The sequence below is a fragment of the Gopherus flavomarginatus genome, chromosome 5 (genome assembly GCF_025201925.1).
Source record: "Gopherus flavomarginatus isolate rGopFla2 chromosome 5, rGopFla2.mat.asm, whole genome shotgun sequence".
Taxonomy (NCBI): domain Eukaryota; kingdom Metazoa; phylum Chordata; order Testudines; family Testudinidae; genus Gopherus; species Gopherus flavomarginatus.
Window position 1 is genome coordinate 130,717,583 of NC_066621.1, and position 25,404 is coordinate 130,742,986.

General features: G+C 42.0%; 2 protein-coding genes across 4 annotated transcripts in view; one reads left to right on the top strand and one right to left on the bottom strand.

Annotated features, from left to right (window-relative positions):
- The window catches only part of ITPK1 (inositol-tetrakisphosphate 1-kinase), a 266,577-nt gene that overhangs the window by 94,857 nt on the left and 146,316 nt on the right, over positions 1-25,404 (bottom strand). For all 3 annotated transcript variants that reach the window (XR_007774438.1, XM_050953316.1, XM_050953315.1), the window contains one exon: positions 23,311-23,428. Coding sequence is in view for 2 of the 3 variants with exons in the window: in XM_050953316.1 (XP_050809273.1) it covers positions 23,311-23,428 (118 nt within the window). In the remaining variant the exon portion in view is untranslated. The remainder of the gene's footprint in view (positions 1-23,310; positions 23,429-25,404) is intronic.
- LOC127051255 (uncharacterized) overlaps positions 1-25,404 on the top strand; it is a 118,488-nt gene that overhangs the window by 4,565 nt on the left and 88,519 nt on the right. The window lies entirely within an intron of this gene.

A 25,404-nucleotide genomic window follows, 5' to 3' on the forward strand; every position in this document is an offset into this window, starting at 1 on the left:
GAACAAGTTCAGAGACGGGCTACTAGGATGATCCGAGGAATGGAAAACCTGTCATATGAAAGGAGACTCAAAGAGCTTGGCTTGTTTAGTCTAGCCAAAAGAAGGCTGAGGGGGGATATGCTTGCTCTTTATAAATATATCAGAGGGATTAATATTAGGGAAGGAGAGGAATTATTTAAGCTTAGTACCAATGTAGATACAAGAACAAATGGGTATAAACTGGACATTAGGAAGTTTAGACTTGAAATTAGACGAAGGTTTCTAACCATTAGAAGAGTTCTGGAACAGCCTTCCAAGGGGAGTAGTGGAGGCAAAAGACATATCTGGCTTTAAGACTAAGCTTGATAAGTTTATGGAAGGGATGGTATGATGGGATAGCCTAATTTTGGCAACTGATCTTTGATTATCAGCAGATAAGTATGCCCAGTGGCCTGTGATGGGATGTTGGATGGGATGGGATCTGAGTTACTGCAAATAAATCTTTTCTGAGTGCTGGCTGATGAGTCTTGCCCATATGCTCAAGGTTTAGCTGATCGCCATATTTGGGGTCGGAAAGGAATTTTCCTCCGGGGCAGATTGGCTGAGGCCCTGGAGGTTTTTCCCCTTCCTCTGCAGCGTGGGGCATGGGTCACTTGCTGGTGGATTCTCTGCAGCTTGAGGTCTTCAAACCACAATTTGAAAACTTCAATAACTCGGACATAGGTTAGGGGTTTGTTATAGAAGTGGATGGGTAGGGTTCTGTAGTCTGCTTTGTGCAGGGGGTCGGACTAGATGATCACATTGGTCCCTTCTGACCCTAGAATCTATGAATTTATGACAAGTCAGCCCCCTACTGTGTTTAAGGCTTTGTAAGAATTCAAGTTAGAATACAGGCTGACATCATAAAAAGAGACTAAGTTAAACGCCCTGTTCTCACACTCCAAACTCCATTAGCACTCTTTGAATAGCCCAACCAAACTATTGTGTGTGCGCAACTGTTCTCTCCCCTGGAAGTATGTATTGTACGTAGGGTGACCAGATGTCCCGATTTTACAGGGACAGTCCTGATTTTTGGGTCTTTTCTTATATAAGCTCCTATTACTCCCACCCCCACCCGATTTTTCACATTTGCTGTCTGGTCACCGTAATTGTAGGTTTGAATGTGGCTTAGCCTCAAACCTTGGCCATATGTCCTCCTGCTGGGGATGGAACTCCACTCAACAGCAGAAGCCGGGCATCATAGTTAGTGCAATAGCATTATAGCAGCACAAGGCACTTCACAAAAATAAAAACACACAGGTCCCTGCCAGAAGGAGTTTACGATCTCCAGAACTGAACTTGCAGCTGCACGTGGAGAGAGCCATTTGTGCACAGGACGTTGTTGGATCAGGGCCTAAAGGCTGAGGACGTCCTGTAAGGTGCTGAGAGCCTACAGTTCTCGCTCAAATCAGTGGGAGTTGGGGTTGCTCATTTCCTTGGAAGAGGATGCTTGGCATCTTGCAGGATAGGGTCCTAAATTAAACTAAGGAGAGAATGGGACAAAGACCTTAGTAAGAGATTCTGAGATACACTTTTGCTATATATGTATCTGGCTGACTTCAGGTTTGTTTAATAAAAATGTGCGATTACATCAACCTTTTACGTATATTGCTTCACTGATGTCTGCAAGTTATATTTAATGTTGTAGGAATGAGATCAATCCAGGATTCAGTTAAATACACTTTATGATTGTGCAGCTTCCAGAAAACACCCTACCCAGCTCTGATTTATTTTTTTAAATGTAGAATTTAGTAAGTCCATTCTGTGGTCAAATCTTTGCTGGTCTGTGGAAAGATTTCTTTTTAAATAGTTACAATACCTAAGCTTTGGGAAGTCCAAATGACAGTACAATACCACAGGAATTCTGCCTCACATGCCAACATGCGTTCTAAATACTTTTCCTACCCCCAATTATGCAATTCACCCTATATTGGTACAATAATCAGTGCTTTCACACAACAGACCCTACTACAGTCATTAATTTCTCAGATGTCAGCCCACAAGCACATTTACACAAGGATTTTTTTTAACATCATAAACCAAAATGTTTACAAGTTTATGCAGTGTTAACATTATGACACAAACCAATTATGACATTTAAGCTTAAACCTTTTTCACACATCCAGATTTCAGAGTATGACATCTATTCTCAGCATTTCATTGCTTGTCCAGGAATTAAGTGAGACTCTCCTCAGCATTCTTCTGATTTGCCTAAATATTACAGGGATCTCATACCAGGGTGGAAGGTAATGTTAGAAAGGCCACATGATCCGAGTGCAGTGAAAACAGGAAAGAGCCAGGAACTCCTGCATTCTACTCTGTGTGACCCTGGGACAATCATTTAACCTCTCTGGGGCTAGTGGTTTCTATAAGCACCTGTTAAATAGGTATTACCTACGGTAAGGTTTATATAACCCTTTGAAAATGCAAAGCACAGCAAGAGCAGTTATTTTTATTTTCAGATACTGTAGGATTCAATATGAAGGGCTAAAGCTGAACATGTAAAGAAATACCAGTCCTAACTCAGAATGTCCCTGTTTTCATTAGCTACATGTTTTTTAAAAACAATGCATTTTTGTGTACGACCATGATTAATCTGCTACCTGGATTCTTCTGCAGGTTGACTGTCTTCCCTTGACTTAACACTATTATAAGTATTTGTATTATAGTAGCACTGATAGTCTCCAACCCAGATCAGGTGCCCATTTTCTTAAGCAATGTACCTCCTGATAGCAAGAGGCAGTCCCTGTCTCAAGAGCCCACCATCTAAATAGACAGGCTCAACAAAGAGTTGCAGAGAAAACTGATGCACATAGAAGGGAAGTGACATGCTCAAGCGTCCCCACAAAAAATAGTGATGAGGCTGTGAAGAGACTCATGGTTTCCATGGTTTCCAAGTTCCAGTCCAGTAAGATTTTGCTATAGGTTTACTGCTTTCCCTTAACATTTTAAAATCCCTTTTATTGCCCTCCCTTTCCTGAATAAGACACACTCTCTCTATTGGAGAGAGCTCTAATCAGTCTGGCCCTATGTAGTTTTAATACTATGTGCCCTAAAGCCAGTAAGACCTGGACCAATACCCTTTAGCTGTTACACTATGGGCATATGCAGTGGGGAAAAAAAATCCATAATACTAAACCAAAAAACAGAAGTACCTCAACAACAGTCTTCTGAAAAGACCAGTGATTTTCTAAGATGAAGAAAAGGCTACTTATACTTCAACCTAGGTAAGGCCTTGAATCCTCTATACAAAAGCAATACACATGGATTTACTGTTACCAACTGAAAAAATAATCACTTTCCCATAAGGGCTCACTAAGCTTGGAAAGCTATTAAAAAATAGTGCCCTTGGACAAACTGAAATGAAAAATGAAAAACAAAAATTGCACAAGACCCAAAAGGGAGGGTGAGAGAAAGCATCCCAAAAAACAACAGCACGAGATCAGACATGCTGATTTCAACGGAGCTGTTTTGCTGTGAAATTCTGAGCAGGCTTTTTAATTTACCTTGGACTACTTGTTAGGTTTTCTACATGTTAATGTCTTTATATTATTTATTTACTTATTCTACAGCGTGAAAATACGAAAAAAAAAAGTTTAAACCCCCGCCCCCCACCCCCAGGAATGATAAAGGTTGAGATGCAGGTTATTTTAATGTCTTTGATAAAGCCCTAAAGAAAAAGAGCAAACATAATGGTAAAAGTTAAAGATCAACAAGCAAAATTATCAAAAGTTTCTCTTCTAAACAAAGTTCCTGGATAAATCAGTGATGCATACGCTGAGAGAAGTTCTGTCGGTATCACTCTAGGCATACGTGTGCTAAACATGCAATTCTGATCCTGTATACACAGCATACAACTGTTGGATTCTGGATGCAGTTCCCAATAATCCTCTTTTTAAAACCAAGGCTGAGCTCAAAGAATAAGTCGACATCACATTCTGATGCCTTCAGTGCAGTGATTTGAAGGATAAGAAGAAAGTGATATATTGCACCATACTGTAATTTACACACAGTACCTATTGTAATTTTAAGATATTCAACTTTTAGTTTGTAAAACAGGATTTCTACTGTAGGGAAAATGGTATAACTTTCTGGTGTCAACAAGCCCCAGACAGAGCAGCAGACTGGTTTACAGGTGACTCAAACTCTTCTTATCAAAAAGAGCCCATTGTCTGCCTCCTTGTGTGTCTGTGGATGTAGGTAACAGTTTTACAGTAATCTGAAGTTCTGATGTTTGAGTTCAGAATGAATGGGCATCACAAATACCTTTTGACAGTGGCTAGATTTCAGTGGCAGGTTAAGATCTCTTCAGTGTCAGCCTATAGCAGCAGTAGGCAACCTATGGCACGCGTGCCAAAGGCAGCACGTGAGCTGATTTTCAGTGGCACTCACACTGCCCAGGTCGTGGCCACAGATCAGGGGGGTTGGGGGGGGGGGCTCTGCATTTTAATTTAATTTTAAATGAAGCTTCTTAAACATTTTAAAATCCTTATTTACTTTACATACAACAATAGTTTAGTTATATATTATAGACTTATAGAAAGAAACCTTCTAAAAACGTTAAACTGTATTACTCGCACACGAAACCTTAAATTAGAGTGAATAAATGAAGACTTGGCACAGCACTTCTGAAAGGTTGCCGACCGCTGGCCTATAGTATAGCTCTTTGATCAATGGCTCCCTTTCCTTTTTTTCCTTTGGTATCTTCCCCCTCCCCTCCATTTATGAGCAAATGTCAAAATGATGATTCACCTTTTACCTTCATTCCATCAGGTCAGCAGGAACTGGAAGTATGGAAATATAGCTGGGTCGGGTATAAAAATGGAAGAATGGAACTGATTCCTCTCCCTTTTTTTTTTTTCCCAAAAACTGAAATTTCAGAATTGTGAAATATTTTCAATCAGCTTTAGAGATGGTTGAAAAATGGGAACCAGCTTTTAACAATGAAATTCCATTGAACGTTTTCCTGATTTTTTTTATTTAAAATTTCAAAATATTGAAATTTTAAAAAATTCTGACCAGCTCTGCAGATGAGATCCCTTGAGTTACTAAGTGATTATCCCATCCCCATGCTGGAGATGTCCGTAAAGATAGGTTTGTAGAAGATTATAATTTAGAGATGCTCCCTCATAAGGGACAGTATTATGAATATAGAATTAGGAGATGTGCCCTGGAGATGTGGTTGGGAACACCACATGGCTGCGTGCAGCAGTTCACCACAGCAGCTCTCCAGTTTGTTTTATTGAAGTTTTATTCCTCTCTCATTTATCTGGTTTGTTGTTTAATGAACTCCAAGATCGTGACATGGTGTCAGAAGTGCTGCATGAGAAGGAAACTGCAGTCATTTTGAAGTTAACTCCTGTGTTTGCAACTGAAAACGGAGACAAAGAGAGGCATGTGGAGTACCAGGCACTGAGGCTTCTGCGTGTATTTGGTGAGCACAATAGTAGCTTGACTAGCTTAAGAAAAGGGGGGGAAGCCAAAAAGGGATGTGTTGCAACCTCCATCCAGTCTGCAATTGGTAGGCAATGTTGCAGAGAACTGGAAAAAATTCTGACAGATTTGAATTGTATTCAGCAGCCAGAGGAGAAAGTGAAATCAGCGATCTTTTCGCATGTTGTAGGGGAGGAAGCATTGGATATTTATAAACAACTTTAAATTTGAAGAAGGTGAAAGCATGAAGTTAAGTAAAACACTGACTGAATTTGAGAAATATTACTTACCAAAAAGGAATGAAACCTTTAAGAGAGAATTTTTTTTGCATGCATACAAAACACTGATGACACCATAGGACATGTCACAGAATTAAGGAAACTCTTAGCACCTCCATCTAAGAGCAGCTGGGATAGGTCACCACTTGTGAGGAGCCGCCTGAAGTGAACACCCCCTGGATCCACCACCCCAGTACACCTCCTATGCCCCAACTCCCTGTCCCAAGCCTCCTCCCACACGCAAACTCCCTCCCAGAGCCCAGGACTCACCCCCACCCCCACCCCCACCCCCGGCGCTCAACTCCTAGCCCCGTGTCTTCTCCCACAGCCAAACTCTCTCCCTCTTAGTTAACCAGCATTTTTCAGTTACCGGCACCCCCCATTCCTCCAACATGCTGGATAAAAAAGCTTTTACTGTATATAGCTATAGTCCCTGTAATGCAGACATGGCCATAGATTTAAAATGTCTTAGTGGAAGCGCCCTTCCTGAGCTGCATTCACTCCTTGCCAAAAAATTAGCTGCTTATCCCAGTCTGTTCAATAACCTGATTTGCATAAAGGAAATGAAAAGACTCTCCCTTGGAGTAACAATTGTGTCAGCAAAGTACACGCTGCTGAGAGGACAGACTTCTCATACTTCTCTTACAAAACCAACATTAAACTGAAGTTATTTCAGTACAGCAGCAATTTTGTCCTAGCACGTTCCTGCTAGCAGCCCCAAATCAGCAATTAACATTTGGTTCATCATGCTTCTCCAGCTAACATATTATACAAATTCTTTATAGATTTAGTCTCAATCTGCAGTTACCTAAGCTATGCCATGGTGTGACATGCACCTGTTGCTTCAGGAAAGCAGGCTTCAACCGCCTCACCCTCCAGCAGCAGGCAACACATTCATTCAATAACATTCATTCATGATGATTTCCCCATCAGGAGAAAGACATATGTTTCTCTCCCTCTGAAGCACGTGCTGCTAATAACGCTTAGGTCGCCCACTGGTAAGCATCTGTTACAGGTCCCCAGCTGTGCCTGATTCACAGAGGATACGAGTCTGTTACAGTCCCAGCAAGAGAGCTCTAGTGCAAGCTGTAGAAATTAAGCTCTGAAGATCCCCAGTTCAATCCCCGTATGTCAGCCAAAATAGCCCTCATCACACTTGGTACTTCCAAAGGCTTGTACGAATATTAGTTAATCCTCACAACTCCCCGTAGGAGGTAGGCAAGTTTCATCCTCATTTTACAGATAAGGAAAATAAGGCAAGGCAATGAAGAGTCTTATTCCAAGCCACAAAGTCCAGGTTAGAACTCAGAAGTTCCTTGGCCCCTTTGCCCCATGTTCAATCCACCATACTACTTCACAGCATCAAGGCAAATCAAGCTCGACTGTCAGGGCTTAAACAATACAGCTGTTACTGCTTTACAGTCTCCGACACTGGGGCCCGCACAACACTGGCGCCACATTTCAACCCAGGGACCATGCCACTGGCTCACAAATTCCCAGGTTGTATTCTGAAAAACATCTGAACCTTCATGCTAAATATAGACCAAACCCCATTGTGCGACAGGGTCATCTCCAGTTCACTTGTAATGAGAACTGCCTCGCCTCTGTGCACTGGTGACTGTACAAGGAGGGATGCGGGGGCGCGGGGGCAGTTTTCTTTAAGAGGTGTAATACTTATTTAGTGTGTCAGCTGTTAGGGGCAGGAACTCTCTCTTATTGTGTCTTTACCCAATGCCTAACACAATGGGGCCCAGATCTCAATTGGCCTCTAGATGGTATCATAATACAGAGTACTACGACTACTATTACTACTAATTTTACTGGATGAATGGAGACAACTCTTCGTGAGTTGTAGCTTTGAGAGCTGCCTCCTTGCTGAGGGTGTGTCTGCACTGCACTCAGAGGTGTAACTGCAGTGCCAGTAGACACACCTGAGTTGGCTTTGACCCAGCTAGCTCAACTCACAATGCAGTAAAGCTGTAAGACCCTGCCCAGGACCCTGGATCATTATTCGAGTGCATAGCTGGTGCTGATGCAGCTTCACGAGTATTATTATTCGCGCTAGCTAGTCACACCTCTGATTGCAGCGTAGACATCCCCTGAGTGGTGCCGAGAAAGGCCTTTTGCCGCCTTCAAAACCTTGAGGAGTTAAAATATTCCAGGCCTCATCATTAGCATGGAACTCGGCTTATTACTAAAGGCAGCCTAGTGTACACTGTCACCTGGTCACCGCCCACATGGATGCTGACATTTTGTCACTAGGTAGTATGGATTTCACTGATAGCTGTTGGTTGGCTGTAAGAGGACCAGCTGGAACAAATGCCCCAATTGCATCCTCAAGCTGCATATGAAAGGAGCTGGAATAGCAACATTCCCTTCTGCAGGAATGCTGCTGCTGTGTCTAAAGTTAACTGTCCTTAGTAACAGCTGAGTTCTGAGCTCTACCCTCCTTGTCCCGGGAGATGCAAGAGAAGCTTGCAGCTGTCAAAGCAGAGCTGCTGAAAAAAACAACAATCCTCACTGTGGACCATTTGTGTGGAGCATGCAAAATATTCATTTTTTCATCCTCCTCACGTTAATGTGGGAGAACAGATTTTGTGGTGAGGCTAGTACATCATCATCATGATACTGCCAGGCTGTTGGAGAGGAAATTAAAGGGAGAGTTTAAAAAGTCACTCCAATGTCCAGAAGTTCCAAGTAACGCCCTGTCTAAAACAACGAAGTAGCATAACCTGGGTCTGATCCCTCTAACAGCGCTAAAACTCAAGCTCACTCAAGAACGTTAACAAGCACAGGACCCTGTCCCACATTATTAATATCCATCCAAAGGGCGACAGTCCTGGCCCTGCATAAAGCCTTGCTTTCTGGCATATATTTCATGTTTTATTCAACTCATTAGCCCCAAGTAAAGCTGTTAAAAAGAAAAAATCAAACAGGTGCATTATGGAAGAGACAAAATGGCTTACAGGTTTTCCAGCTTTGATGCTTTATAGACTGTATTTAGCATTTCCCTTTAACTTACAGATTGCTAATAATAAAGTAGTAAAATGAAAATAAAATCCTATGACACTTTTCAAAGTATAGAGGTGTCAGTCGTGGAGTCCTGTGTATACTTCAAATCTGATACAAGTAATCTCATTCTGGCTACCTAAATCTTCCTTACAGCTTTAAGCATTACTATTTTATGGGAAAAGTACTGAAAACACAGGAATTATACCAAATGAGATCAGTGGTCCATCTAGCCCACTATTCTGCCTTCAACAGCAGCCAGTACCAGATATGTCAGAGGAAGTGCCTCTCACTCCCTGACTCCTCTATTTAATTAATAGGCTCTTTGAGGGACTTTTCTGAACGTCCAAATAAAAATTGCCAACTGGTTCTCCTCTAACGACTCCTTTTTTATCTGTGGAAAAATAAAGTAGTAGTAGATTAGAAAAGACTGGACACCACCAGAACAATGTGACTGAACAGTGATATTTAGCATGTGTCCTACTGGTTCTACAATTTGGGAGATTATTTTTTTTCAATGGGGTAAGAGTTGTCATTTGTTAACGCACAATGCTTCACACAAAAAAGCTTTGCACCTTCTTTCTCTGAATCAATACACCCTGAAACATGCTCAAAGGGAGTACGTTTTGCACATTGGGTACTGCTACTCTTTGTTCTTCGTGCAGCATCTTGCCGCTTTCATTTAGTTAAACCACATCCTGCATGGGTTGTGTTTCGTTTCCATCACACAAATACAGTAGGCTAACCTGAGCTGTGGGAGGACAGAAGTGCAGAGAAGGGCAATCTCTACACAGCTGTGCATGTGCGAGCATCCACATGTAGATACAATTTCTCTGTTTTCAAAAAAAATAAATCAGCATTTCTGTCACTGCTACAAAGGGTATCCAAGGCACTGCATTCTCCTCTACCCTGAGAATAGGACAACAAATGTGGTATCTCAGATAACATCAAAATATGCCTGTCATAAACGGATAGTTAAGAGTTAATAGAACAGAAGTACTTCATGTCTCTTTTGCCTGTAAAGGGTTAACAAGACCAGTGAGCCTGGCTGTCACCTGACCAGAGGACCAATCAGAGGACAGGATACTTTCAAATCTTGAGGGAGGGAAGTTTTTGTGTGTGCTGTTAGAATTTGGTGGTTGTTCTCTCTGGGTTCTGAGAGTGACCAGACGTGCAATCAGGTTTCTCTCCAATCTCCCTGATACAGATTCTTATAGATTCAAAATAGTAAGTACTAGGTGATAAGGTGAGTTAGGCTTATGTTTGTTTTCTTTATTTGCAAATGTGTATTTGGCTGGGAGGAGTTCAAATGTGTATTTGGCTGGGAGGATTTTACTTTGTACTTGTATACTTAGGCTGGGAGGGTATTCCCAGTGTCTATAGCTGGAAGACCCTGTAACATATTCCATCTTAAATTTACAAAGATAACTTTTACTGTTTTTTCTTTCTTTAATTAAAAGCTTTTCTTGTTTAAGAACCTGATTGTTTTTTTATTCTGGTGAGACCCCAGGGGACTGGGTCTGGATCCACCAGGGAATTGGTGGGGAGAAAGGAGGGAAGGGGGAGAGAGAGGTTAATTTTCTCTCTGTGTTAGGATTACTTTTTCTCTCAGGGAGAGTCTGGGAGGGGAAGAGAGAAGGAGGGGGAAGGTGAATTTTCCTCTCTGTTTTAAGATTCAAGGAGTTTGAATCACAGTGATCTTCCAGGGTAACCCAGGGAGGGGAAGTCTGGGAGAGGCAACAGTGAGGGAAAGGGTTTACTTTCCTTGTGTTAAGATCCAGAGGGACTGGGTCTTGGGGGTCCCTGGACAAGGTTTTTTGGGGGGACCGGAGTGTACCAGGCACTGGAATTCCTGGTTGGTGGCAGCACTACAAGTACTAAGATGGTAATTGAGCTTAGAGGAATTCATGCTGGTACCCCATCTTTTGGACGCTAAGGTTCAGAGTGGGGGTTTATACCATGACAATGCCATTTTATTGGTGTCTTCTGTTTAGGGATATTAGAATGTCTAAATTATATCAAAAAGGATCTTGCTGAGACAAAAGAAACCAACCCACCTCAGGAAGGATGACCAAATCATTGACCTTGCTGAAGGTTTCTTTCAGTCACCCAGTCATAAGCCATAGAAGCCTTGATGAGCATCTGACCTATCATCTGTGAAACTGCCCCTCACCCATCCTGTTTCAGCAGCTACCCTATAAACTGAAGTAGTTCCACCAATTTTGAAGAGGCCTATGCATGAGACTGATCTTGCATAGCATCCAGCCTCTCCATTTTCCTGGCAAGGTCACTGAGGTAGTGGTGGATGCCCCAGCAGCACCTGCCCTCCCAGATCCTTCATAATCAGATTTCAAACCAGGATGCAATCCTATCAGACAACCTTCTTTAGCCCTGCAGAGACAACAAGCCTATATGCTCTGCTGCTATATTCAGAGCTCTCTGTGGCCCTCAGCACTATTGAGCACATAGGGCAGAGAACACATTTATATGATACTTGGAAGTAAATGTGGCAACATTAATCCATTCTGCAGGGCAATTTAAATCACTAGTTTGAATCATGCTTTAAATCAGCAAGCAGGAAATCTGGATTTAACTCACTGATTTTAATTTTGTGCTGCATTTGTATCTTTTAGTTATTTTTCTAAAGAAAGGTTGATTTTCACTGGCTGGCTAGCATTAAAAAATGTTAATTTGAAACTAAATATAGATCTTACACTACATGTGGTCTTTTCGTTAAGCAGGAGGATGCATTACAGCTATACATATTCATTTAAGCAATTATATAGTTTAACTTATGTTTATTCAGATTCTTAATTTTTACATTTTTTATTCTGTTAGAAAATGGTGAAAGATGCATTTCTTAAATGGAAATTAAAATTAAAATAACAATGCATAAAACAGCATTTTAATTAGCTAAATAAAAACTACCTTAACCATCCTGGATACATAAGAAAAGAAGTTTACCAAAACATGCCTTGCATTTAAGACTAACTGATTTATTAAAGGAAGTATAATCTGTAGTTAGTGAACTGAACTAATTGGTTCAAATCACCATATCCTTCAAGATTTTACAACTAGTACACTTCATCCTCTCATACCTAGTTTTTTTCCATAGGTTGGAAGAAGAAAGCCAGCTTTCCTGATTTTTCAACCCCCAACTGGTTTCTTAACTACAATGACTAGTTCTAACTCAAACTGAACTAGCTGAATACACTGAAATGAAAACAAAATTTTTTTTTGCACCTGTGGACAGGGCTGCTGCTGGCCAAAGTTGGTTTAGTACTTCAACAAACTGGTTCCCGTCTACATAGTGACTTCCACGAGTTTCAATGGTATGACTTTCTTTAAAACGTGCCAGCAAACATGCACTGCTTAATATTATTTTTCAATGATTTTGATAGATTATATACATTTAGACTTTAAAATAGGTTGTGAATTTCAAATTTATTTTAGATAGGTTTATATCTTTTAAAAACTAAATCTGTATTTAATTAAAAGTCCAATTTTTTTAAATAATTTTTATCCACCTTGCTGCCCAGGATCCACTTGCTCCTCTCAGACAGATCCCAGCAAGCTACAATGGACACCCCTCTTCCTCAACTAGCCCCCTATTATGCAAGGTCCTACAAGACTCAGCACTCTCCCCTCTCCTTTTATCTATTCAAAACTGCTTGAAGATTTCCTAAGACATAACGCTTCCCAGTGCCATCAAAATGCAAATAGCACTCAACCATATCTCCCCACTAATGACGCAGCTTCCACTGTCACCAAGATGTTAAAATTTCCACAAGAAGCAAGCAGATGATCAAAAGGAGCTGGTGCACACTCAGTCCAGGAAAAACGGAAAGGAACTTCAGGGAACTCACAAAAACCTCTAACCTCACCTGACCACAAATCATCAAAATGGGTCAAATACTTAAGGTCAGCTGAACTCAGTCTTGCACAAGACTGCTACATCTTTAGCTAAACAGAGACTTCACACTTTCATCTCAGACAATGAGCTAGTCACCTTGATCCCTGGTATATTTTACCCCTAAGCCAAATTATTGCAACTCACTTTGCAGCAATGGACTGCCCCTTAAGTAACAAATGCGATGCAATCACACCACACTAGCACTGCACAAATTACACTGGCTCTCTACTGGTTTACAATCAAAATTCAAAGTCCTGGTCTGAATCTCAAAGGCCCTTAACAAATTAAAACCTAGCAATGTCTGAGACTGCCTCATTACCCTGATCCGCCAAGATGGCTGCACTCCATAAGAAGGGACACAACCAGGATATGGCACTCAATAGATCTCATCAAAAATTTCCATTTTTTCAGTTTTCAATTAAACTTTTCACTGAAATTTTAACCAGATGTTGGTTTTCTTCCTCTCCACCCCCAATATCCCTTCCTCATGTTTCAATTAGTTCTAGCACCAGACATTTGGAGCAGAGTGTTCTCACTAGCTCAGGGGTGGGCAAACTTTTTGGCCTGAGGGCCACATATAGGTGGGGAAATTGCATGCAGGGCCATGAACGTAGGGCTGGGGCAGGAGGCTGGGGTGCAGGAGGGAGTACAGTGTGTGGGAGGGGGTGCGGTGTGCAGGAAGGGGCTATTGGCAAAGGGTTGGGGTGCAGGAGGGATGCAGCGGGGGCTCAGGGCAGGGGGTTGGGGTGCAGGAGGGATGCAGGGTGCGGCAGAGGGCTCAGGGCAGGGGGTTGGGGTACATCCTAAATATTGGGGTTCTCAATCCATTGTTCAAAGCTCTTTTGTTAGAAATCATAGTCAAGAGATGTGAAAGAGGAAAGAGGTAAGTAATGTCACAGATTCCATGTTTATACCCTCAGCCTATGTGCATGGAAAGTTACCCCAACATGGAGTCAGGGATCACATGTTCTACAAGCCCTGCTGAGTCACTAGGCCCTCTCAGACATCCTCAAGAGGGGCTCACTGAAGAGTTGATTCTCCTTAATGGGCCATCAACACAAAGCTGAGTAGCCTTGATGCAAATCTGTCTTGTGGGTGTCACCCAGGAACACAACAAACTTGAGATACAAACTCATAGCAAATATTCATAACTTTAAATCCATTGATCATCATTGTATCTAAACAGGATAACATTGTTCAACAGATTACACATTTTCCAGTGAGAAGGCATATTTTGCATAAGATTTATCACAACTGTTCAACACTAGTGATATCTTAGTGTTCACATGGTCATCACTCTCTCTCTATAGCATCACAGCTACCACTTACATTTTCATCATCTTATTCACGTTTTCAGTTTTATCCAAATGGATACAAACCCTTTGAAATGATACATATAGATGTAAAATGAATGTTTCCAACACTACTGTATGATGGATGAAGAGCCTCAACTTGGTTTCTTTGTAGATGCTGCCAAGTGAAGGAGGTTGACAGTGGGGAAAGATTTCTACACATTTGGCTAGCAAGGCATACAGATTAAAAAGAAAACCTCAGTGTATCCAAAAGCAACATCCAAACCTTACAGTTTATTCTCAGAGCTCAGCCACCATCAATATTGCAGGGAGACAGGGGCAGGATTGGCTGATGGTTCACTGATTACTAGTCTGAGAACTTTAGGAACCAAAATTGTAGAACCTTTTCCATGTTCAGCCGCCTGACCTTCACTGTATTTAGACTGTTACTCTACTGCCAGCTTCAGCAGCACCAGTGCCACCATGTAGGTGCTGGTAGGGCAAAACAGCTACCTAGTTAAACCCTACTCTTGTCTGAAAGCTACTTGTGGTTCTGTAGGGAACAGCACCTGTGATGTTAGAAGCCTGCTCCTTTGCATGCCGTTACTCAGAATGCTCTTCAGTTCATGCCTGGCAGCTGAAACCAAAGGAAGCTTTGGGAAGAATATGCTAATTTTTTCTCTAAGAGTTCTGAGACTGAGACCTTCTTCACACAGGAAATAAAGTTTTTTTATAACCATAAATAAAATAGCTCATGCGTTAGTGTAATGGAGGAGACTTGAGTTCAAGACTGACCTTGGGATCTCTGTACCTCCTGTCCCTCAGTAATTTGGAGCATTCTACCCATTGTTACTGAAATGTCGGGTCCGCCTAGCGGAGAGCCAATGACAGCCAGACAGGGATAAGGAAAGGTTGCTTTATTCTCCAGAAGAAAGGAGAGTTTTGTACCTTGGTACAAAAAAAACCTCTACTCCATAGAAAAACCAAGAATGTTTTATACACACTCACACACAGGTTTCGGTCGTGTTAGCATTTGATTGGTGGTTAGCAAACCTTGCACTTCTGCAATCTGCTCAGCAAAAACCGGCTTAGGACCAGCTTTAACTGCCTCAAGACCGATAAGGGAAGACAGTTCAGAAGTTCAGGCTACTGTGTCCGTGAGGTGTCCAATTTCCCCTAATGGTTGCCAGCTATTATAAGGCTACTAGCTGTTTGGGGGTCGCTGCTGACTATCACACCATGACATTCTCTGGCAAAATGAAGTGAAAGGAGAAAGGTGAAGTCCATATCACTATTGTGGCACCTCCTTCCTTTTCCTCACTATCTGCTAGAGCAGCGTTTCTCAAACTGGGGTCTGTGAGGGCACTCAAGGGGGTCCGCAGGCCCTGCTGATAAACTCCTCCCCCTCAACTCCTTCCTCTCCTTCCCAGTGCCTCCTGCACGCCGCGGAACAGCTGTTCCCTGGCACATGGCAGGGAGGGAGGAGTGGGGAAGGGGTGTGCTCAGAGTAGGGGCCAGAAAGAGGCAGGGAAGAGGAGGGGGAAAAGGATGGAATGGGGGGGGGAAGAGGTGGGGGGAAGGGGTGGAGTGGGGGAATTTGGGGGGGTCCCAAAAAAATTTAACATTAAAATGGGGTTCCTCGGGTTGCTAAAGTTTGAGAGCTGATGTGCTAGAGAGTCACATTACTGCTAGAAAGAGACTGCCAGCTCTCAGGTGCAGAGCTAGGGCAAAGCTGACAGCTGCTGGGAATATATAATAGACAGACTAAAAGATAATGGTAAGTAACAGCCATTTTGGACCAGCTCATGGGGTAAGAGACACTTTGTCACATGTGCTTGGCAGAAACAGTGGGTGCACTTGGTGACTTAGATTTTAATGTTCTAACACCTAGTGTCCAAAAGCACAAAAGAAAAATAGGACATGTAATAGAATGGGCAAAATTTTTAATGGTAGGTGCATCTAAATCCATATTGTGAGGAAATGCAGCCCTGCATTCACATCCTACACACTACTGTAATAATCTTTGTACAAAATACGCCTTGTAAGGTATCATTTGAAAAAACTAATAATGTGCTGGTCAATAATATCATGGTGAAATGTATCACAACAATATATGTAAAGTTAAGACCAAAAGCTGAAATCATGACAATTGTGACAGGTTTCAGAGTGGTAGCCATGTTAGTCTGTATCAGCAAAAAGAACATGGAGTACTTGTGGCACCTTAGAGACTAACAAATTTATCTGGGCATAAGCTTTCGTGGGCTAAAACCCACTTCATCTGACGAGTTTGGGAAGTGGGTAAACCTGTTTCTCAAAGACAAAGGACAAATTCATGCCCCTAGCCAGGTATTATCAAAGCTGATGGGCTATTATCTATCAAGTGGCCAGTCTTTGTCATGGAAGGGAGAGAAGGGAAGAGAAAAACGGATCTGCATCATAGCAAACAGAGCTAAAAAGCAAATAGCATAACACTTCTTCCCTACCAGACTCCCAGTCTCCTTGCTTTCTGCTGGAAATAAGTTTATCTAGGGGTCACTCTCAGGAAAGTGCATTTCAAAGGGTGACTGAACTAGAGAAGTGAGGGGCAAAAGCACCCCAAGTTCTCTTTCCCTGACCATCTCTCTTTTCCACCTAAGATAGCAACAGAAAAACAGCCTGTGGATTTTGGGAGCAGATTCTGACATGAAACGTGGTTAGCAATGACACTGGGGACTTGTGGAAAAAACTAATTCAGTGTTGTGAACTGCGTGGGTAATTCCATTTAAAGTGATAAATTGTTGCATATTGACTCCTTAGAGGGGCCATGGGTGTAATATATCTGGACTGACCAGGAAAGGGCTGGACTGTGCAGCATGTATGTTTTGGGGGCAAAGCCAGGACTGAGAGTGTGTTGGGGTCACTCTGCATATGATAACCAAGGCTAATGGAAGCAAGAGTGACTGGAGTGTGCTTGCAGGTTGCAACTATACATAGACACTTGGGGTATGACCTGCATGCGGTTTGTGAGTGACCCAGGTGCAAGCTACAACAGCAAAGCACTGTGAGGCACCCCAAGGCTGCAGGGCAAGTGTGACACAGCCCCTCACTGATCTAGATTGCACGCCAAAATGGCACACATATTTAGGGACTTAAAATAGTTGGCCTGCTTTTCAGAAGTGTTGAGCGCACACAGCTCCAGAAGTATAGGTTCCCTGCACTTGGGAAAAAAAAAAATTAAAAAAAAAAAAAAGTCAGGCCACCTATTTAGCTATCCAATTTTAGGCACCCACTTTTGAAAACACTAGACTTGCTGTCCAACCTCGTTTTCCCTTCAGCAACTGGTCTATTAGCTGTATTACAGCAACTCCTAGAAACCCTAACTGAGCTCTGAGCCCCCTTGTGCCAGGCAGCGTACGCGCACACACACACACACACATATAGGCTACGTCTACTCTACGTTATACCAGTATAGCTATACTGGCAAAGCGCTGCTGGCAGGGATACAGCTATACTGGCAAAACTGCACTTTAGCCAGTATAGCTCCCTTCAGCTCCCCCAAGCTACTGTGTGTACTAGTAGGCGCTTTCGCTGGCACAGCTCGGTCAGTAAAAATCACATCTCATAACACATAGCTATGCAAGCAAAAGTCTTCCAACTTAGACACAGCCAAAATAATAAACAGAACTTACCGGCAGACAAAAACACTGAGCAGTAAAGTTATTTGTCCACAGTCCCAGAGCCAGAGCACTGTAGAGCAGCGTTTCTCAAACTCCCCTGATCAACCCAACTCCTCCTCCTTCCTCCCAGCACCTCCTGCACGCTGGGGAACACCTGTTCAGTGGCATGCAGGAGGCGCTGGGAGGGAGGGAGAGGAGCGAAGATAGGGCGTACTTGGGGGAGGGGGCGGAATCATGTCCAGGGCTGCCGGTCCCACTGATCAACTCGTCCCTCTCCCTCCCAGCACCTCCTGCATGCCTCAGAACAGCTGTTCCCCAGTGTGCAGGAGGCGCTGGGGGGGAGAGGGAGGAGTGGGGAGGGGTGGAGTGGGGGGCAGGCTGGGCCTTGGGAGAAGGGGTGGAGTGGGAATGGGACCTGGGGCTTAGCAGGAGATTTGGGGGTCCCAAAAGTTTTTAAATCAAAATGGGGATCCTCAGGTTACTAAAGTTTGAGACCTGCTGCTGTAGAGAATCCAGGCTTCCTGAGCCCCAATCTAGTATTATATCTGCTTGATCACACTGTCCCGCTCTCTTTTGGCCATACACGAAACATATGACTCTGCAACAGTGATTTAACTGAGTCAAAGGAAGATCTGATTTAAAAAGTTTTAGTGGGGAAAAAATAATGGTGCGCAGTACAATTTCCTAATCTTCCTAAACATGCAGAAAGCAGCACTCAAAGCAGCAGCATCTCATAACACAAAAACAACTGCACTTAAATGGTTTCAATTACACACTAGGGCGGAAATGTCACAGTTAAATGGTTTTATATTGTTTACAGTATCCTCAGGAAGTGGCTCCTGTACTTCAAAGATGTACAAAGGAGTGAGAGAAACTTAAGAACCACAGTTTTCTTCACATATGAGCTCTTTCAAAGGGGCAACATCGGGACAAATTCACCCCAAATTTAATGTTTTAAAAAACAAATGATGAGAAAAACCTACGGTCATTAAGAATTTTTATTTTTTTTCCTAAATCATATGGAAACCGTTTAAAAGAACAACACCACGTGTCCTGTACTATTTGCAACCCAAACATTGCCCAAGAGAAACTAGAAGTGAAACTGATTAGTATATTTCCACTGTCCACCCTAAGCAAAATGGAAAAAAGTAAAACAACATAAACCGAGATTGGCATGTTTTTGTCCTTTTTAAAATTCCTTCAGTTTTAATAACCTAAGGTATTATTGGAACACAGGTAAGGATTTATTTTTCCAAATATGATTTTTAGCCTTTAAAAGACGCTTCCCTGGAAAGGAAAGTTACAACATAATGAAGAATTCTGATTACTAAGTCTAATCGCAAGAGCAGCAAATCACTACAAATATTTGTTAACATCTTAACTTTCTTTTTTATTATGGTTAAGTCTTGAAAGTCTGACGCTGTGAAGGTCAGAGCTTCTCAATATACCTCCATGAATCCAAAAGTATTTTTCATTAGGTCAACAACTGAAAGAGCAGACGCAGCTTAGATCACACACAGCCCTGCTGAAAATGCATTCTTCACTAAAACACGCAGTTAGTTTTCCCAAACATTGCTATCATGTGGAGAAACTCCCGTCAAGCTCATATTTGCACCAAGTAGTAATCCCTCACTGATAAGTAAAAAACCACAGCAATACCATTGCTGAGAGATCTGAACTACTAAACCAACAGAACTTTTCAGTGATTTATTTCACAGTGATCTGCTGGCTACAATGGAACACATGTGGGGAATGCAAACTTTTATTTTCTAAGGACTTCGAAAAAAAGTAGGAATGAGGGTTTCAAAATGAGTCAATCATTCAGGGTTTGCACTGTGAAAACAAAAAAGGAACAGGAAAGAGCTCAGCCTCTGATCTATTTCTAATAAAAAACTATCTCATAGTAATGAGAATTATTAGAAATGTTTCCTGCTTCAGAGAGAAACATTTCCTGTAGAAACTGGAATCAGATCAATCTCTATACTTCATCCAGCAGGTTAAATCATTAATTACCTGCTAGTACATCAAGTAAAATAGGAATTTTAGGGTCTCAACAAGGAAAGATGTTCCAGTGGTTAGAGTATTAGCCTGGGACTAGGGGGACTGGCTCAATTCCCTATTCTGCCACAAGCCTCCTGTGTGACCTTGGGCAATTTACTTCATCTCTTTACGGCTAAGTTCCCCATCTAAAAAATGGAGATAACAGTACTTCTAACACATCTGTGAGACAGGGAAGAATAAACACATTAAAGATCGTGGAGGACAGACCTGCTATGGTAATGAAGGTCAAAAAAGTATCTTAGATAAATAGAAATCTTTTCAACCAGGACCCAGGAGTTAATTAATCAAACAGTTCAACTTAAAAATCTTTTGCTAGACACAGTCCAAGTGACTATTGATTTGGGTGCCCAACTTGAGAGTCTTTAAAAGAGACCTGATTTTCAGTAGGTGCTAAGCACCCACTGTCTCAAGTTGGACACCCAAAATCACATCACTTCTGAAAATTTTGACCCTAGGTTGCAGAGCAAAGTGACCCAGCAACGTAAGCTACTTTTACAGAACGATATAATACATCAAGAATGTGTTTACTGAGCCAGGCAGAGGCAGTTGCAGAGCTAAAGAGGGTTTATTTGGGAATCAACAAAGCACAACATGTTCATCTTGAGTTAGACACACATCAGAGTGATGATGGACAGAGTACGTGGTGAGAAAAATAAACCCAAATCAAGAATTTAGCCTTTAGCCTAAATGGTGCCTTTCCTCAGTTATCAAACTCCCTAAATGTCTGGAGAGTTGAAATGAAATGCAAACGAAAGGGGCAAACACTGTATTTCACTTTTAGTTACACTAAAAGGAGGCACAGCAATTCACACATGAAAGGAATTATTATCTATAGCTAAAACACTGGTATATAACTAGTAATGTACATAGATTCTATAGCTCATGGAACTCCATAAAAACAACAACATATCTACCTTCACGGATGTTCACCTCTTTACATTTCTTTTTACATCCACTTCTGAGGAGGCGATGCAGCCCAACAGTGTGTACATCACACAGCTACCTCGGGATGCAACTGGACATCTCTAACTGTGGCAATACCCAGCTGCAGCTCAATAGTAGGACAGTCTTCTGCAATGGATTTCCATTTTGAAGAACCCAAATGCAGCAGATGCAACTGTTAAAATCTCCATGTTATTTACAGCTGTATCATGCTTGCCTTAAACTTTCTAAACTCTAGGGCACAGCACAATAGACAACAAAAGAATATAGTGAGGCAACAACAGATTAGACAACCTGATTAAAGAGGAGGGGAAAAAAAGTTTCTCTGATACAGACCTTTAGTGAGTGATCCACAGATTTGTGGCTTCCTGACTCAGTTATCGCTAGTTATTACACCTAGGAATAAAGCAACGTATATGTTCTAAAAAAGCTCCTCTTGGAACAAAATGCAGCAGCCCATCTGCTTAGCAAAGGCCACCACGACCATATCACCCGGTGCTCAGCTCTCAGTGATGGGTTCCCACTCAATAGAGAGTGCAGATAAAGGTCCCAGTCATGATATTCAAAGCCATCCATGAGATAAGCTAAAAGACAGTCATAGACAGAGGGAAGGGGCTCTGCACACATGTGGCAGCTACATTCCACTGGAGCGATCAAACTGTCAACCAGGGCCAGTCAGACATTTTTAAAAATCAACAATTTAAATGAAAATTTTCTTCAACATTTCTTGACTGAGAAGTGGATCAATGTGTTTGTGAACAATGGATCCCATTTTTCTACCAGTTCTGCTGTTCATTCCCAAAAGAGAGAAAAATACTACCTCTCCCCACTTTCAGAACAAACTGCAACTCTCATACACACTTGAAAACTAATTAAGCTATTTCTCCAACAGACTGGAAAAGAAGAGAGTGTGTTGGAGACTGTAATTCATATTTCTGTTTGTACATACTTGGGACGATTTCAGACATGATGATGATGATGATGGCCAGACAAAGTGGATACAAACTGTATGAATGAATATAAATCCCAAATCATAAAAATACAAATGATAGCAATAGGGTAAGTTTCTGACCTGAGAACTGGGATAGCAATAGAATGACGCAAACATTAACCAGCCAAATGTTATGTTGGAACACAGTTTACAGAAGCAACTTCTCAACACCATAAACAACTGGCTCTTGGAACATCTACTTCTACAGCACAGAGGGCTTGGCTACACTGGCACTTTACAACGCTGCAACTTTCGCGCTCAGGGGTGTGAAAAAACACCCCCCTGAGCATTGCCCCCTCAGAAGGAGAGGCTACTCTTGACTTAACCCTAACACACAGGAGTTGGCTCAAGAGCTAACTGTAGGTTTTAGTATTCCCATGACAAGCAGTTAGATTGTACAATAATTTCAATTTAACAGTGTGTATGAAAAGACAGCATTTCTGCTGCTGCTCAGAGTAATAAATATGCTCCCCATCAAACACACACCTTGTTTAACTTAGATCAAATCCCTATTCTCATGCTTTCAAAAACAAAAGCCTAGATTCTGAAGTACAATTCTGCTACGAAGGACTGTGTCTGCAGCCTCTGCCCATTACTAATACTCACATTCCTAACTCCAGGAACCAGCTGTTCTTTCTGCTACAAACCCACTGTGACGCATGGCTAGAGAGGGTTAAAAATCCTGCAAAATAAACAACACTCAAAGACATGTGGGTAGATAATGTCTGTGTTTTTGTGTATTTACATATGTATGAGTAGGGTCAACAATGTAATCAACAGTCCCTGTCCTAGGCTGTGTTCTGATAATTCTGAGGTCAAAAGAACATCCTAGCATTTAAATGAATTGTAAACACAGGATATCTCTGCATTCATCTCTGTCTGAAATGTATAGCAAATAATCTGAGAATGGAGGAGGAACAAGCAAATTGCCTTATGTTAATTCTATAGCTAAGTACCAGTGATGGACCTCCTTCAAAGTCATGCTAATTACCTTTTGAACTCCAACATGTCAAAAGACAAGAAATTGTATACAAAGATCCTTGGGTCTTGAGTCTGTCATCTCAGATCTGCTTAGGCTTCATGAGGGGGAGTTTGAGTCACAAGATTAAGGTCCCAGTTATGTTGGTATACCCTGAATATGATACTTGGACGTTGGACTATAACCTACGAAATATTTCTAAAAGAACACTTTGCAATTAGAAAGCTCACCATCTCTGCTATGAATCTGCACCTAAACGAATTGAATCATGTCTGTATGTATATTGATCTTTTAACCATATTCTCTCATTTTTAATACATTTTAGTTTAGTTTAATAAGAATTGGCTGTAGTGTGTATCTGGGTAAGATCTGGAATATTCAATAACCTGGGAGGTAATGTGTCCGATCCTTTGGGATTGGTAGAACCGTTTTTTTTTTTTTAATATGATGAAATAAGATTTTCAGAAATCATCATATTTGACTTAGGTACCTGGACGGAGGCCTGAGGCTGGAACACTTGTCTGGATTTGAGTAACCAGTGAGGTAATAAAGAAGCTGTTTTATGCTGGGTTGGTAAATCTAAGTACTGGAATATCCACCAGCTTTTGTGGGATTGTCTGCCCCATTCTTTCCAGTTCACCCTAATTGAGTGACCACAGCTGGCTCCCCCCCTAGAACTCCAGTCACACCCACAACACAAGGAACATGCTTTTCTGAAATGAAAAGTCACTGGCCTACCTTGCATGTAGGCCTCTATTCGCCGAATAAGCTCATAAGACTTGGATCGGTCCAGCAGTGTCCGGATAGCAGGAAGGGGGTCCAGGATGATAGTCTCAGGGTGAGCATCGATATACTCCTGCAGAACAAACACGGCTATTGTTAGATTTGCTGGACAGCATAAAAAGCATGGCGAAATAAATAGAAGGTTAAGGACCCAATCAATCTACAACTCCTCCTCGGAATGAGGCTGGCACTTCGTAAATAGAATTGCAGGGCATGTCTAGACTCTCTCATGATTGGCACTGTAAACTGGAATCCTGTTGAATACAAATATGATGCCAGACAGTGTTTAAGACAGTGATATCCAACTGTGGACTCATCAGCCCTGCAACCTGCTCTGCAGCCATATCAGTTCAGAGCAGAGCCAGTGGCGAAGACTCACAATAGCAGCATTAGGAGAAAAAGGATACAGTGCTATTGGGGTCAACCTTGTAATTACACTGATGAGCTTAAACAGCACGTGGGCAACAGTCCACTTCAGAGTGCAGATCAGAACTACATCTGCATTATTTTACATTAATATTACTGTCCCCTACCTGTACTGACTGCCAAGTGAAGAGCTAGATGATAAGGACTGAAAAAAGGTTGCAGGGCCAGGGATGTTGTTACTTCATTGAAACACAATGCAGTTTTCAAAGCAACAGCACTATGTATCCATCTTACCACCTCCCTAAGCAAATGTTCCCCTGCCCGTTAGCTATGAGAACACAGCAACCGTACCAGTGAGCTTCATATTGGAGCTATTGCAAAAGATGACCCACAGCAGCGAGTTCAGAACCTGGGTCGACCAACTCGAGCTTGCAGGGCTTGTGCCAAAGGGCTAAAAATTGCATTGTAGAATTTGGGCTTGGGCTGGAGCCTGGGTTCTGAGATCCAAGCTCCTAGCTGGGTCTCAGGGCCCAGGCTCCAGCCTAAGTTGGAACGCCTACACTGCTATTTTCAGTCCAGCAGTGAGAGCCTGAGTCAGCTGACCTATGCTCTGAGACTCCCTGCCATGTGTTGTTTTTTTGTAGAGAAAAACTCCGAGCACCAAATTCCCATTTCTGACATCATGACTGCTGCCTCGTTACTATGAGGGAAATTTTACATATACCCCACTAGCTCTTGTCAATGTCTACTGCGATCTGAGATGCTCAAGGTATCTCTCTTTTATGCCCACAAGTACATGCATACAAGAGGCCATGTGCCTGCCCACACTGGTTCCATAAAGTCAAAGTGATTAATGAGAGTGTCTCTCTCTCACCCCATTCAGAATTGGACAAGTAATTCCAAGCTAAAATCTGTCTTTATTCTTTAATGAGATTTCCTAATCAGCCTCCATTAACCTCTATTCATTTCTTCACATCTATTTACGTGATGCATGGTAAATGTTTCCATTAATAATTGGCTTAATTAAGTACCTAAACAGGATATTCTTCAAAGAAAAACAATAATACTCCAAATTATGCTCAGGAATACCACAGGGCAGCACTGAGACACACACTTCACTGGCTACTGAGATACAGCAAAAGGAATGGAGACATCTGATCCCAACACAGACTTTACTTCCAATTCTAAGCAGGTGAGAGTGAGTTATTTGTTCAACACCAACAAGTCTTTGCTTGCTGCTGAATGAATGCATTTAATTCACTGCTTGCTGCAGACGGATTATTCTTTAGACTTTAAGAGGAGCCAGTGCTGGGTTAGCGGCCCCGTCACATTGCTCGGATCACGCGAATGGATTTCCTTCAGTGCCCCTTGGCACATGCTATGTGACACCACACACTTCTTACATATTTAATTCATCTCCTAGAAATATCATACAAATTGCTCTGAGACATGTGCATGGCACTGTACAATATTTTGCCATCACTTGGAAAGAGAAAGGAGCTGAGCTATCTTCACAGCAAATCACAAACATTCTCATTTAGTCAGCTGCTATGTGCGTTATCCTTGCAAACGCTGGCCCTGGCTACAAAACTCCTCTCTGCCTCCCCAAATGGAAGCCTGGTTCGACGCCTTTGTTTTGAGTTGATAGCATAAAACATGTAAAGGGACATTTTTAAATTATCT